General features: G+C 50.1%; 1 protein-coding gene across 20 annotated transcripts in view; it reads left to right on the top strand.

The window, feature by feature from the left end:
- Positions 1 to 10,025, top strand: part of MAGI2 (membrane associated guanylate kinase, WW and PDZ domain containing 2) — a 1,587,879-nt gene extending 1,577,854 nt beyond the window's left edge. For 16 of the 20 annotated variants that reach the window (XM_070071222.2, XM_070071219.2, XM_070071216.2 and 13 more), the window contains one exon: positions 7,191 to 10,025. In XM_070071222.2, the coding sequence (XP_069927323.1) occupies positions 7,191 to 7,846 (656 nt within the window). In that variant the 3' untranslated portion in view covers positions 7,847 to 10,025. The remainder of the gene's footprint in view (positions 1 to 7,190) is intronic. The other 4 variants (XM_070071224.2, XM_070071231.2, XM_070071228.2 and 1 more) reach the window with 2 other exon arrangements.
- The last annotated feature ends 6,199 nt before the right edge of the window (positions 10,026 to 16,224 follow it).

The following is a 16,224-nucleotide window of genomic DNA, read 5'->3' as shown; positions in this document are numbered from 1 at the left end:
GATGCAGCTTACCCTGCTGTGCTACACCAACCAATCTGTTTTCTTGAAAAGATCCAAACTGGCAACAACTAACAGAAAGTGGTGGTTCTAACTTAGAAAAGACTTAATTCTGCCACAAGGGCAGGAGAGATATTGAGAGCCTGCCTGATTGTGGGTTCATCTGAACATCCCATGGCATGCTGGCTCAGGACTCCCCGGGGACGAGTCTCTTCAAGCAAAGCCACTATTGCACCATTACAGCTGGCAGGATCATCCAGGGGAGGAACTTCTGTACAAAAGCAGGGAAACCTGAACCATGCGCCCTTGGAACCAGGGCTTTTCCACCAAGACAGTGGGGAATTCTTCCCAGTGACTTCCTCCCTCAGTGCATCTCCCACCGAGCTCGGAGTTTTTCCCTCTTACTTCAAGCACGCATTGCATTTCAGCGCCACACTCCCTCCCAGAACTGATCAAAGCCACAGACACAAACCTGTTCTTGACTGATTAGGCTTGCAGTGAAAAGCTTGTGCCCGCAACTAGGTATTGGGTTTCAAGTCTTCCATTCCCATTTGCAGAACAGATTTATTCACTCTTCGAATATTCATCGAGCACTTACTTTGTGTCAAGCACTGTTAAGTTCACTGGGATCCCACAAGAGCATTGTGGTCACTGTCCTCGTGGTTTATAACTAGCAAATCGAATAAACAAAAAAAAATACGATCATGAGTTGTACGTACTGTGAGAAAGTAAGAGCAGGATGCTGATGAGGAAGGCAGAGTAGCTGCTGCAGACTGGAATGCTCTGGGGTGACAAGTGGAATCCTGAGGGACAGGGCTGGCACTGTGGCGCAGCAGGTAAAGCCGCCACCCACAATGCCCGCATCCCATATGGGTACCGGTTCGAATTCTGCTTGCTCCACTTCTGATCCAGCTCTCTGCAGCAGAAGATGGCTCCAGTACTTGGGCCTCTACTACCCACATAGGAGACCTGAAAGAAGCTACTGGCTCCTGGTTTGGCCTGGCCCAGCCCTGGGCCAGCCCTGGGCTGTTGGGGCCATTTGGGGAGTGAACCAGTAGACAGAAGATCTCTCTCTTTCTCTCTCTCTCTCTCTCTCTATATATATATATATACACATATATAGGCAAATATATATATATATGCCTTTCAAATAAATAAATAAATCTTAAGAAAGAAAGAAAGAAAGAGAATCTGAATAGATGAGAAAGAACCCATCGTGTGACTAGCAGAAGGAAGAGCCTCCCCCAGCTGAGAAGTCAATGGAGACATCCCAGAATACAAAACATGCTTGGTGCTGCTTGAGGATTTAAACAGAGACCAGTGTGGGTGGAGATTAGGAGATGAAGCTGGGGCTTTTGTAGGATTTGCTAATACTTTTAGATTTTTAGTCTCAAAGCAGTGGGAAACCAATGACAGTTTTATGCAAAAGAACAGCATGTTCTAATGTCTGTCTCAAAAAGATTGTTGTGAATGCAACATGGAGAGGTACCAAAGGAAAGAGTGGACTGTGGCCATAGGCCATGTGAGAAGTGAGAGCTTGGGGGGCCAGTCCCTTGGATAGGGTCACAGGGTTCGTTTTCCTGGGGAGGGTGTGTGGTTCCCAGTCTACTACACTTCTATCTTTCTCTTGTACTGTTTCTGAATAGCTGAAATTCATTTTTTGAAATTTTTTAAATATTTGAAAAGCAGAATTACTGGGGGTAGTGGGGGAGACAGAGAGAGAGAGAGAGAGGTCTTCCATCTGTTGGTTCATTCCCCAAATGGCCACAACAGCTGGGGCTGGGCCAGGCCTAAGCTAGGAGCCTGGAACTCCATGCATGCCTCCTATGTAGATGGCAGGAGCCCAAGCACTTGAGCAACGCTGCTGCTTTCCTAGGTGCATTAGCAGAGAACTGGATTGGAAGTAGAACAGCCAGGACTCAAACCCATGCCCATATAGGATGCTAGCACCACAGACAGTGGCTTAATCTGCTGTGCCACAATGCTGGCTCCCAGTTTTTGAAATCTCTGCCTCCAGCAGTATCCCCAAGGGTTTATGAAAGACATCCACCCTGTGGCTTCTTTGAACAGTGATTATATTGAGTCAACCAAACTGGTTGCCACCTTCCAGGGACCGCCCTGTATCTTGAGCTGTGGTGGTACAGGGGAGTGTAAGTTGACAGAATCCATCTGTATTTGAAGATAAGAAGAATCCGTCTTTCAAATGGGTTGTGTTTGTGAAGCAAGGGAGAGAAAGGAATCAAGGCTGAGTCCACGTGACAACTGTGCCTTCACCAGCATGCGGAAATGAAAGAGGGAACAGCATGGGCTCGGGGAGAAAAGAGTGCTCTTCTGCACTTGTTCAGGGGAGGATGCCAATGACTCCAAGTAGAGAAACCAAGAAGGCCAATGGATACACCAACATGGCACCCAGCAGAAATGCCTGGGAGTATTGTTGCATAAAAGCCACATGAGGGTCTGGCGCTGTGGCATAGTGGGTAAAGCCACCATTTGCAGTGCCGGCATCCCAAATGGGCACCGGTTCGAGTCCTGGAAGCTCCATTTCCAATCTAGCTCTCTGCTATGGCCTGCAAAAGCAGTGGAAGATGGCCCAAGTGCTTGGGCCCCTGCACCCAAGTGGGAGACCCAGGAGAAGCTCCTGGCTCCTGGCTTCAGATTGGTGCAGCTCCGGCCATTGCCGCCATCTGGGGAGTGAACTAGTGGATGGAAGACCTCTCTCTCTATCTCTCTGTCTCTCTGTCTCTCACGGAACCCCACAGGAGCCTGCACATTAAATTGAGAAGGGACTGTCAGAATGGTAGGGAAAGAGCAGAATAGGGCAGGGGCACAGCCAGGAGGCCAGTGTGGGTCTAGAAGCAGCCAACTATGGGGAAATGTGGTGAGATAAAGCATTCGCATGCAAATGGCACGGAGAGGTGTCCTCTGGGCTTGACAACCCAAAGGTCACTGTTGACCTTGACAAGAGCAGTTTCACTGGGGTGAGGGTAGTGGGGGAAGGCAGGCTGAGCAAGTCAGTTTGGAATGCAAGTCTTTCTCCTTCCTCCTTTTGGTCATCGGACTTGGGGACCTTGCTAAGACACGGGGGAGGTGGGAACCCCAGCAGGCCAGACGTGGCTGCCTTTCTGTTGTCTCCGGAACACAGTTAGAGCATCTCAGACAGGAAGCCTGCTGTGGAGCACGGCTTCCTTGGCAACCACCAAAGAAGACAGGAAGGGAGGGAGAGAAACCCAAACCATGCACTGAAAGAACTGAACTTGATGCATTCTTCTGGCTACTGAATGTCAACATCGTGTGAAAACTCAAGCTGGCAATGTTAGGGGAGGGTCCTTCCTCTCCACCACCATTCATGTCACCTTGATGACGTAGATGAGAGCGCCACAGGGTAAAGGGGCCACCCGCTGAGCTTGGCAGGCTCATGCCTGGGCAGACACCTCATGTCTGGATTGAACTGGCCACTTCCTGTGCAGAAAAATGAAAAACATTAAACCACACATATAAACATCCATCTTTCAAATCCTTTTACTTTATGATCTTAGTTAATTTTAAAATCTGATTGAGCTTTAGTTTCTCCCACTGTTAAGTATTTAATGACTTATAAACAAACACTTGAGGAATCTTTATGGTAATAGGAATTCCATGGTATTTGTGAGCGATTTCACCTTTGTGTTTACTGCATGAGGGAACTCCACATAGGGGTGAGCAAAGGTAGAAAGAGAAAAGAGCTGCTCTCTGCGTCTCAGGGGTAATGTAAGGCCAGCTAATGATGGATGTTTATATGTGTGGTTTAATGCCTGCCATTTTTCTGTTTGTTTTGTTTTGTTTGTAAGATTTACTTACTTACTTGAGAGGCAGAGTTACAGACAGAAGGTGAGACAGAGAGGTCTTCCATCTGCTAGTTCACTCTCCAAATGGCCACAATGGATGGAACTAGGCCAATACGAAGCCAAGGGCCAGGAGCTTCTTCCAGGTCTCCCACATGAGTGCAGGGGCCCAAGCACTTGGGCCATCTTCTACTGCTTCCCCAGGCCATCAGCAGGGAGCTGGATCGGAAGTGGAGTAGCCAGGACTCGAACCAGTGCCATTATGGGATGCCGGGACCACAGGCAGATGCTTAACCTACTATGCTACAGTGCCAGTCCTGTCATTTTTCTTAATAAGAACATTCCAGTTCAATATTATATATGTGGGAAGTAAGATGTCTGGAAATAAATGCTAAGTTCTCTGTTCAGTGATGGGATCCAGTTCCTGTTGATCAACAATGGACAATGAACACATCCTTCTCACATGCTTTAAGCACCCCCCGTCTTTTTTTTTTTTTTAAGTTTTAATTTATTTGAAAGGCAGAGTGACAGAGAGGGTGATTCAGAGAGAGTGAAATATTCCAGCCACTGATTCACTCCCCAAAAGTCTGCTGGAGTCAGGAACTCCATCCAAGTCTCCCATGTGGGTGGTAGAGACTCAAGCACGTGGCCCATCTCCCACAGCCTTCCCAGGTATGTTAGCAAGAAGGTGGATGGAAAGCAGAGCAGCCAGGACGGGAACCTGATACGTGACCCTGGTGTCATAAGCAGCGGCCTAACCCGCCGTGCCGCAATGCCAGCCCCGTACTTTGATCCTCTTTGCAAGGTGACATCTTGAGACAATCTCTTCAGGAAGTAAAAAAATGGTGAGACACCCAAGATGTTACTCCTGGCTGGCCCATTTTGTAATCTTGGTCAAGTGATTTAACCTCTCTCTGCTTCAATTCCTCCTCCAGGAAATGATGTGAATAATATCAACCTTCTCCCTGTGTCTCAGAAGTAATTTGAGGCCAGCTAATTGACTCTACCATATGAGATGCAATGGTGGGGAAAAGAGCTATTAAAATGTGGAATATCATTACCATGCTCCATGTCAGAGATGACCATTTCATAAGCTACCCTCTGGTTAGCCCTTTTGGAAAAAAAAAAAAGAAACACACACTTCTAACATTCTAAGCAAAAATCTTCCTATCTTCAAGGAATTGCCACTGTCATTTGTTTGATCTTAAACTCTAACCCAGTCCTGGGTGGAACATATTTCCATTTTCCCCACATACATTTGTGCTTGAAGATTTCAGCGTATTCTCCGAGGTAACCCAAGGACACCTGAGGTGCAGCAAACCACACCTGGGGAGCCTGGCGTGACCGACCCAGTGTTTTCAGAACCTTGCCTGTTAGAGGCTCTCTGGCCTATTTGTTAAGTCATCTGTGTTCCCCATCAGAGGGCTTGGGTTTGCTACTCAGCCCTGGCTCCTCACTGCAGCTTCCTGCTAATGAGGAACCCTAGAGACACCAGGTGATGCCTCAAGGAACTGCATTCTGCCACCCACAATGGAGACCAGGACCTGGCTCCCAGCTTCTGCCACCCACAATGGAGACCAGGACCTGGCTCCCAGCTGTAGCCGTTGTGAGCATTTAGGTAGTGAACCAGTAATGAGGGAGCGCTCTCATGGTCCCTCTCACTTTTTCACTCTCTCTAACCTGTCTCTTTCTCTATCAAACAAATAACAGTGAAAAACAAAACCTCACCTGCAAACGTAATAGTTAGGTGATAGCTTCCACAAGAACGCAGTCCATAAATAGGCAGCCTCTGGAGCATGGCTCCCACATGAACAACATCCCTAAGCACTGGGCAGCCATAGAGCACAGACAGCATGGACGTTATCCCCATCTTATAAAGCCTCTGTGTGAGGCTCACAGAGAGCTGATGGTTGGTGCAAAGTCGCGGCACCGACAGCAAATGCCAGAGGCAGGACTGGATGCCAGGTCTTCCGATGCTCCTCCAAGACATTCACTATGAGGATGTGAGTGGACATCAGTCCATAGCAGGCGAGGAGGAAAACTACTCCACTCAGATTTCACAGCAAAGAAACTTGCTTATGATCGATTTGACAAAGGGGGCCAAAATGATGGGGAAAATCAACCCCGATGCCTTCTTGCCCTTCTCATCTCTTTACTAGTCAGTATCAAAGGCCACATAATAAATCCTCACCTTGACAACAAAGCGGACCCTTGCCATCCGTGGCCTGAGCATGCGCAGGACAGTGACAGTCTCTGGACACGATGCACTGAGGCTGGTGTGTGGGGCTGAACCTCAGCTAAGGCGGGCAGCTCCCCTCTAGTTTCCTCCCTATGGCCGTTGACCGAGTCCACGAGGCGGGGGGGGGGGGGGGGGGGGTGTTGCACTCGAGCATAATATTACAAAATGTGAGGCTCTCCCAAGGCCACGAGCCGTATTCCTCACGAATTCTCGAGGCTTTGCTGGGTAGGAGGCTCCCTGCTTCCATGCTGCCTGCTGGAGTAGTGAGCGAGTCCAGGCTCATGTTGTGGCTCCTAGTAGTAACCAACTCAGATTCCCAACGCAGCTGTGGCCCTTCTGCCGTCTTCCCAACAGCGATTGTTTAAAAAAAAAAAAAAAAAAAAAGGCATGACTCATATTTACCAAGCTGTTTTATACGTGTTTTGATGTCAATTGGGGGAATTTAAATCCTCATAAACGTTGAAAACGAGATCTCCTAGAAGCAATCATTTCTAAAGTCCGGAGGCCTTCCATAATGTGAAAAACGACAATTCTTACAAAGACAAGCCAATACTGGTGGTTTTCAGATGAGGCCATCCAAAGCCCCGACTTGAGCTAAGACGCAGGCTTCGAGTGACACCTAACGGCTGAGAAAGTCACTCCCCCCAAAAACTGTTTCAAAATTATCCCAACCCGCGTTCCAAGCTTGTCTCAGAATCACCTGGGTGCCTGTTACCTACCCAAAAATAAAAATAAATTTAAAAGGTCCCGGGCGCTGGCCTCTTGCCGGCCTCGTCGCGAGGACTCGGCATCGCTCAAAACCACTCCGGGCCGACGCCAGTGTGCGGTGGAACTCGAGAACTGTCGATGCTAGTGCCGCCACATCAGCCGCCCACACGGGGCTGACGGACCCGCGGACATCTCCCGGCAGGCGGGCGGGCAGGCGGGCAGCCGGGGTCAGGCCACGGGATGAGGCCCGGCTGGCGCTGGCCTCCGCGGTCGGCCTGACGGGGCCCGGGTCGGGAGGGACAGAGCGCGCGGGCCCGCACGGGGCGGGGGCGGCGGTCTGCGCGGGGCGCGGCGCGGCGCGGAGGGAGGCCGGGGTGCGGGGAGCCGTGAGGCGCGCCCCTAACGCCTGTGCTTGGTGTCCGCAGACGAACCCAGCGCCTGGAGTGCTGCCGCTGCCGCCGCCCCAGGTCTGCCGCAAGTAGGCGTCTCCCTGGAAGACATCCTCTCTCCATTCTCTCCATCACATCCAGCCCCACCCTCCGACCCTTCCCTCCAGATAGGCCCAGACCCCACTTGGGATATCAAAAGGGAACACGACGTTAGGAAACCAAAGGAGCTTTCAGCCGGCGGCCAGAAGAAGCAGCGCCTCGGGGAGCAGAGGGAGCGCTCGGCGAGCCCTCAGCGGGCCGCGCGGCCGAGGCTCGAGGAGGCGCCCGGCGGCCAGGGGCGGCCCGAGGCCGGCAGGCCCGCCTCGGAGGCCAGGGCGCCCGGGCCCGCGGCGGCGGACGCGGCGGACGCGACGCGGGCGGGCGGGCAGGAGGGTCCCCGCGCCGCGGCGGCCCCGGAGCCCGGCCGGCGCGAGGGTCCCGGGGCGGCGGCCGCGTTCGGCGGCGTGGGCGGCGTGAGCGCGCGGGAGGCCGAGGCCAGGGCGGGCGCGCGCGCGGGTTCCCGGCCGGGCCCGCGGCCGCCGGGGGTCGCCCCCGCGCGCAAGGCCTCGGTGGCGCCGGGGCCGTGGCGGGTGCCGGGCTCCGACAAGCTGCCGGGCGTGCTGAAGCCCGGCGCCTCGGCCGCCGGCAGATGAGCGGCGCGGCCGGCCGCCTCCACACGCAAGGCCACGCTTCCGAGGCTCCGTCTCGACGGCGTTTTAATTTATTGTCCCTTTCACACACCGCGTTAGATGCACGAGGCCACCCGGGCCTGGGAGCACCGGCCCGCAGCCCCCGCGTGTCCGCCGAGCGCGGGCGGACGGAACTGATCTTAAAAGACCCCCACCCGGGTCCGCGGCGGGGGGCCCGGGCAGCTACGGAAGAACCAAAACACAACGCGGAGAGGCAGTGCAGTGTAGCTTTAGCTTAACGAAGAGAGAAAAAAAAATACAATAAAACTCCCCCCACTGCATGAAGGATTTGGATGTCATCCAAACTTTAGATCAAGAAACTGGACACGTTAAGAGCAATCACAAACTGGAATTTCGCCTTAAAAACAAATATCAAACTGCACGGAGCAAGCGGAAACTGAGACGAGATTATATCTTTTAATTGATCTAAAGCGTTGTAAATAAATTGTTCTTGACGTATCTGGACAGGGGCTGAAGGGTTTCTTTGAAACGTTCGCCAACTGTTCGCCCATGACGTGTTCCCCGGCTCGCCCCTGGCGTCCGCAGCAGGAGGAGTCGGAAACCTTAGTGACTTCATCGGTGTGATGCTATTTTTTTTTTTTACTGCCATTTCTGTGATCAAGTCATTTTTCTGTACATTACCCAGTGTAGGAGAACAAACGGTTTTTTTTTTTTTTTTAATTGTATCTTAGGGAACAAGTCGCCATCAGTCGGAGTTTGGCAGTTGAGAGCCTAGATCGTCATTGGTTTCCCTCTGAAATAGGCATCTGTGGTGGATGGGCCGCAGAGCGGCGACGCCGCGGTCGGCGGTGTTCTGCTTCACTTGTTTTATTGTCTCGTTTTAAAACCCTCCTTCCATTCCCTCATTTGCACTTTGACAGAGCAAAGTATTGTCCTCTATTTTTCAGATTATAATGAATCTCTAATATTAAAAAATCACTATTATAACCAATTTATTTTCATTAAAGAACATGAGTCCTTTTAGCATTCCTTTCTGCTTCTCTTTCCTTGCTCCTCCTTTTGTTTCCATTTGGTTTGCTTTTGTCTTGTATTCTTTGCCAAATTTTTTTATTTCACTCGCAACTTCTAGATGTTTCTGTTTACCTTCACGGACCTGTGATTGATCCCCTAGAAAAATTCGGAGACTTTCCCTGCCTCTCTCCCCGCTGTTTTTAGCGTTTCTTTGGGAAAAGTTAGCTTGAGTTAATCAGCCATTGGCACTTACTGTAGCCACACATATTAAAAGACAAAACGTTTCTGAAGGCATTTTATCTTTAACACGCCCTGAACCAATAAGGCCTCATTCTTCCCGGGTCCTGCCCCTTGCAGGAGGTCAAATGCAAATAAGCCGCACCTCCCTAGGCCTGCCTACTAGAAAGTCAAAGACCAGACCGGGTCCTTCAGGCCGGGTCACACACCGTGGCCTCCCTCTCCCCGCCCCCATCTTGGTCATTGCTCCCACCTGCGCTCTAGCGGTTTAATTTCCATCAGGCTTGGAGTCATTTGCTCGTTTGACAAGAGGGGACCATGGCTGACAGTCTCACGCGAAGGCTCTTGCAGCTTGTAAGAGCAATTTCCAAAATGAAACCCATTCATCATAAACAAAAGCACAAACACATGTAGCCATTTATAATACTTTCGGTTTAATCTCAATTAGTCTTTCTCCCCGGGGCTAGGAATCCAGTCTAGTTTTGCCATTAATTTATTGAATCTGATTTTGGACAATGCTTCTGTAGAGTAGCTGCACGTCCCTGTACTGTATCCTCCGACCTTTATTTTCCGTGTGTTACAAAAGGAACAAAAAGAAATGAGATTACACTTGCATAAACTCTATAATTTGCACAGTCCACAGCTACTACTGGTGCAGCAATTGCTTTATGCGGCTGTAATCCATAACCTGTGAAGACAGCACACCATCTAAATCCCATTCCAAATAATACTTCTGTGTAGTGTTAGCTGTGAATTTACCCTGTACAGCTGTATCTCTATAAATATAATTCCATGTATTAATAGTCACAGAAAGACTGTAAGTGAGCAACTATTTTTATGAAAACACACCACTATGGATAAATTAACTTTTACAGAAATCTTGTTTACTGTATGATATTCTAAAACACTGTCAAATAAAATATATATCCAAAAATCTTTTCTTTTTCCAACTATATAGGCTGTGTGTTAATTTGACATAGGTAATTCCTGGGGTGGGGGTTTCAATTTGGCTTTTAAAAACTGCAGTTTTCGGAGATTTTTAAAGGGAAGTTTGTTGCTCCAAACAGAACTCGGAAACCTGACTAAATGCAGTGGCGTCACATGGGAAAGGTGGTGGACTTCTTATGGCCCGAATATACGGCGGGTCTCCTGGTGCTGCCCCTCAGCTTCCTCCATCATTTTCGGATTGGCAATGTGTTTGTGTTGCTTGCTGCATTGATTGATACCATGCCTTTTTTCAAAAAGGATTTGGGGTATCAATCAGCAATAAATTCCATCACATTCTTTTCCATTTAATTCTGAAACTTTTTCATACAACATTCTGAGAAGTTCCTACGGAAGCCAACATGTCGCGAGCCGCAGTGTATAAGAATCAAAACAAAGGGCCAAAATAAAAGCTTTTGCAAAGAATTACGCCACCTGCACTAGGGAGAAGAAGGAGTTCTTCCTGGACCTTGCGTGACGAGGACCTTACAGTCGAGAGGAACAGTTCTCAACCCAGCCAAGACTTTTCCCCACTGATGTCAATCAGAGGCCTAAAATTCCTGAACTGTCAATTTCTTATTCCAATACAAAAAATTTTTTAAAGATTTTAATTATTTGAAAGAGTTACAGACAGAGGTAGAGACAGAGAGAGAGTGGTCTTCCACCTGCTGATTCACTCACCAAATGGCCTCAACGACTGGGGCTCAGCCAGGAGCTTCTTCCAGGTCTCCCATGGGGGTGCAGGGGTCCAAGGACTTGGGCTCTCCTCTGCTGCTTTCCTAGGCACATTAGCAGGAGCTGGATAGGAAGTGGAACAGCCAGGACACGAACCAGCACCCATATGGGATGCAGGCCAGGGCTTTAAACTTGCTTCACCATAGCGCCAGCCCCAACCAATACAAAATTTTGAAAATTAAAATGTCATGCATCGTTTTCAAAAAAAAAAAGAAAGAAAGAAAGAAAGAAAACGTGATGTGAAGTGTGAAATAAAACACAAGTTAAGGAATTTGTAATAAATATAGGTGATTCTTTGTGAACTAATCTGAGGCTGGCCCAGGGTGAGCTGAAAAAGCAAAAGACCTAGAAAACAAGGTGGTTAGCAAAATGCACAGTCAATCACCATTTTAAAAGAATAAAAATTAAAACTAATGGGACACTGAAAAGACAGGAAATCAGAGACCATAGGCTTAGCACAAGAACAAGGCAGGGACAAGGGCAAGGCAGGGAGAGAGACATCTGTCCTGGACAGGGGCTTACCTGGGGGTCAAAATCTCCACGGTCAGGTAGGGAAAAGTGAAGGGAGCCAGGTGGACACGGGGCCACAGGAAGAGCCTGCCCCACCACCACCACCAAACTCTCACTGGGGCAAGTCCAACAGTCTTCCAGTTTCTAGAGAGGAAAAAAATAAAGTCAGCTCGTCATTTGCAATTTTATGTTTTTTAAGGTTTGACAAGTTTGACATTTTAAAGAAACACTGAGCAGGCAGTAAAAACTTCCACTACCACAAACCACGTGTAGGCCACGTGGTCAGTCTGCAGCGCGGCCCTGGAACCACAGCCAGATCCTTGACAGAGAACTTGTGCTTTTGTGACCACCTGAGTCACCTGCCACACCTGGGAAGGGGCAGACCCCAGGGAAGGCAAGCCCTGTGGCTCTTGAGGCACCACCCTGCCTGGAAAAGCTTTAGACAAGTATCCAGGGGCCAGGCCCTCTGCTCTGTGACACATTGGGCTTGCTGGGAAGCTCAGCTGGACCCCGAGTCTTATTTGGAACCTAAGCCCTCTTCCTAATGAGTTTCCCCCAACTGTGTAATCTTGGGGTTCCCCGAAGTTGAATCTGCCCCTGCCCTCTTGTTAATGCTATTTTTCAGGTCAAATTCACGGCCACAAAAAAAAAAAAAATCAAGTGATCTCATTGCTGCAAGAATTTGGATCTCTTTTTCTGACGACCGTAGTGCCAGATGCATGCTTATGAAATCGCAGGAGTGCTTTCGGGGTGAAAACAGTGAGGGCGCTACAGCTGAGCATAGGTTCTGCATCGCGTCTCGTTCCCACCCAAGGCCCCAGGTGTGGAGATTACAACTAGAATTACGATCATGAGCGTTGGTGGAAATAACAGCCGCAATTGTAAACGTGTGTGTATGAACAGTGGAGCAACACCCTAGAATTAAACCAAATCCTTGCTGGCCGTTGGGTAGTTCAGTAGCCAGGGACTCCATGTGGGCTTCCGGCTGTCCCACTGCCCCCTGGGGGAGGGAACAGGCAACTGCAAATGACAGCCTGATCAATTTTCCAGGAGGCTAAGGGTTTGATAGCTTTTCCTCTGGAGAAACGGCCTCCTGCCCAGTGATGGCTCCTGGAAAAACCCAGCACCCTGTGAGGCAATAGAATGACCTTTGACCTTCTTTCTTCAGTTGGGGGGGGGAGTAAGTTTTCCAGAACCCTAAGCACCCGTACAAGGTGTGACTGTGGAAAAGGAACCAAAACCCCTGTGTGTCTTGGCTGCAGGTCAGCTGACAGCACACGGAGGAGCGTGCGTCTCTGGGGCACAGACAAGCACGGCTAAAGGAGAATCCTGCCCAGAATTTCACTTGCCACTGTTGTGTTTCTAAACCTGTGCTCCGCCCCCCCCCCACCTTCTACCTGCTCCGTACAAAGGCTCTTTATATTACAAAGTGAGGTCAGACCCCTGGCTGCTCTTGCGGTTTACCTGGTACCTGGCCTCCAGGTGTGAGAATCCCCAGAGGGAGTGGGGCAGATGGCACAAGCGGGGAACGAAGCCCTCAGAAGAAGACTCAGGAAGGCAAAGAGAGAGCATCCGTCAGAAATGTTCACGCGGACAGCGCCTGGCTCCATCCCAGGGCCCTGGCAGGATTCCTATCTATCTAGGATCAGCACCCACATTCATTTGAATTTTAAAATAAAGCCAGACTTTCTATTGATTATGTGATGTTGCTATTTGTATGGCTTTGCTAATTAGATGTGGCCCATAAATTAAAACTTCACATTTGCGAGGTTTCAATGCAAGTGTGTGTAAGACATGCGTACCAAAGGACATGCATCCTTGCAGAATTTAGATTTGGGAATCTAAAACTAGAGATATCTACTGAAAAATGAAATTGGGTGTAGCATTTTATAAAATTATTCTAGGGGTTATGTGAACAAAAAGGGCACTCACATAGGCAAACTTCAGTTTCGCATAATAAAAATTTCTAACTAGCTATTGAGTGTCTACTCTAAATAAAACATTACAGGTAAATAGCACACAGCCCCTATGCTTGCATAGCTCACGGTCTAGCTGGGAGACCATAGCAGGTGATCCATGCAACAGTGGGGATGCACGGTCCCCCGGGATGCGGAATGGTTAGCCGTTACCCTGGATACTGGGGTTCCAGTGGGGTTTTGAATGACGGTGTGTCAGTCTGCTTTCTGTCACTTTCACTGACATGCCTGAGAGGAGATTCTTTGGGAAAGAATAGGATTATTTCAGCTTACAATTTGGAAGTCATAGTTCAGAATCAGATGGCTCCATAGACTGGTGTCTGTGGAAGCGGGTCATGACAGGTAGGATCACATGGTGATCCAGGAAGGAGAGATCGAACCTGGGTCAGGCCCAAACTCAAAATAATCAACCTCTCATGAGAACCACCTTCCAAGGGCTCTTTCCCATAGACCCCCAAGACCTCCCACCAGTCCCACCTCCTAGCAGGCAGCATTAGATCAAGCCTCTACTTTGAACATTAAGATACCAGGTTTTAAACATCTGCACAAGGAGTTTGCGGGGAGACAAGTCCCGCTTGTACCCGTGACAGATGGGTGAGATCTCAAGAAGCAGAAGAGGTTTAAGGGAGAGCACAGCTTGAGAAGTTAGGAGGCCTGGAGGAATGTTAGGGCCGTGGGGCCTTGTTTATTTTGACTGAGATGATGAGTGAGTGAGAGAAGAGGGGAGGTAAGCAGAGTTTTGAACGGATCCCAGATGCTCTTGGCAGTGGAGAGCCAAGATTTATGAGCAGAGAGAAGGCACTCTGGGGCAGCACTCGACTCTGGAAGTCAGTCCTGGTGTCTCCTCCAGGGGGAAGCAGAGGTGGGAGGACTTCTGGCAGGTGCCTGCCTGCAGTCCAAGTGAGCGATGAGGAGACCTGAGGGGACATCAGACTCACTGGATGCCAAGAGTCGGGGACAGACACAGCCGGGTGAACAGAAGAAAATGGGAGAGAGACCAGGCCTGGTGGTGCCATGTCAAGGGTGAAGGGTGCTCAAATGGAAACATGCATCTGGCCAGGAATCACAGGCTACAGACAGTATATTTCAAAAACTGAAGAAATTCAGTGAGAGACGACAGCCAGAGGTTTCAGAATCACTTCCCCAGCAAGCACCCTGCCCAGTCCCACGCCGAGGTTCTTGGAGGTTCAGAAGACCATTTAGCAGAATGGTAAGTTTATTATGTTTTAATGATTGCTTGAAAGGCAGAGGTGACAGGGAGAGAGAGAAAGAGAGAGAAGAGGAAGAGGGGTGGGCTAAGCTATTGCCTGCAACACCAAGGCCAGTGTGGCAGCTTAACCCACTGCACCACAACACCAGCTCCCAAACCGTGTCTGTCTTGATGCAAAGCTTGGCATTTAGTGAGTGCTCCATAGACAGTCGTTGACTAAATGAACACCCCTTCTAAAACACGGTCCTGAGGGCAGGAGGACGGGCTGCCTCGCTGCAGGGCCAGGAGCCAAGGACACGGCCGTGGACAGCACCTATCACTATAACAGTAGGATTATGACTGAGTATCTACAACAGTGGTCTTTTCCCAAGAGATTTCATGAATACTTCCATCTGATCTTCACACCATCCCGGATGGGAATGAGAAACATCTTAGAGAGGCAGAAGCTGTCCACCTTTGAAATCATTTTCCCAAGTTCACACACAGCACTCAGCTCCTTACTCCCAGCCCAGAGCCCTTTCCATCACCCGAGAAGAGGAGGGGCTCAGAGAGGGTGCAATGACAAGATGACCAAGGGGGAGGGGCTCATGTTCTGGGCAAAGGAGAGGGACAGGCAAAGGTCAGGGCAAGTGCAGGGAGTTTCTCTTTCAGAAGAGAAGCGGGTGAGGTGTGGGCATTTGGCCTAGTGGCCTAGGCGCTCTTGGGACGCCGCATTCCCCGTCTGAGTGACCGGCCTCAGTCCTAGCTCCACGCCTGACTCCAGCTTCTGGGCTAATGCACCCTGGGAGGCAGTGCTGATGGCTTAAGTACTTGGTTTCCTGCCACCCATGTGAGAGACCTGGATGGAGTTCATGGTTCCCAGCTTCACCCTGGCGCAGCCCCAGCTGTTGTGGGCATTTGTCGGGGGGGGAGGGGGGAACCAGTAGAGGGAAGATCTCTGTCTCTTTCCCTTCCCCCCTCCCTCCCTCCCTCTCTCCTTCTTGCTCTGCCTTTCAGATAAACAAAAAGAGAAGAAGGAGGAAGGAGGAGGTGAGGGAGAGGGAGGAGAAGAAAATGTGCTCAAGAAAGTGGAGCGCTGTCACACTATCTTTTAAATATTAACCCTAAGGCAAAAGCCACAGCACAGGAAGTCTGCTGGGCTGTTTGGGAGGGGAGGTGTCTTGTGCCCCACAAATACGTCCCTCCGATGCTGGCCTGCAGAGGCCACAAAGACTGGGGACGGGAGCTATGATGCCAACATGCAAAGGCTGCAAAGACTTGGGAGGGGAGAGATTTGGCTTCTTTAAAAAACCCACATGCCACCAGGAAAGCCATGTATACAGTCCTTCACAAGCTAACAAACAGGGGCTGCAAGTGCGCCGATGATGACGGACGTGCAGGAAAAGGAGGAATCCTTGGAAAGCATGCTTCAAAGCAGACAGCTCTGCGTGCTGCCCTGCTCAGGTTAAGATGAGCCGGGATCAGGGGCCGGCGCTGTGGCGCAGGAGGTTCATCCTCCGCCTGCAGTGCTGGCCTCCCATGGGGGCACCGGTTCTAGTCCCAGCTGCTCCTCTTCCGATCCAGCTCTCTGCTATGGCCTGGGAAAGCAGTAGAAGATGGCCCAAGCCCTTGGGCCCCTGCACCTGTGTGGCAGACCTGGAAGAACCTCCTGGCTCCTGGTTTCAGATAGGCCCAGCTCCAGCCACTGCGGCCATTCAGGGAGTGAACTAGCGGATGGA

The sequence above is a fragment of the Oryctolagus cuniculus genome, chromosome 3 (assembly GCF_051225735.1).
Source record: "Oryctolagus cuniculus isolate XC-2025 breed Fujian yellow rabbit chromosome 3, ASM5122573v1, whole genome shotgun sequence".
Taxonomy (NCBI): domain Eukaryota; kingdom Metazoa; phylum Chordata; class Mammalia; order Lagomorpha; family Leporidae; genus Oryctolagus; species Oryctolagus cuniculus.
This window is presented reverse-complemented; position numbering and strand designations above follow the sequence as displayed.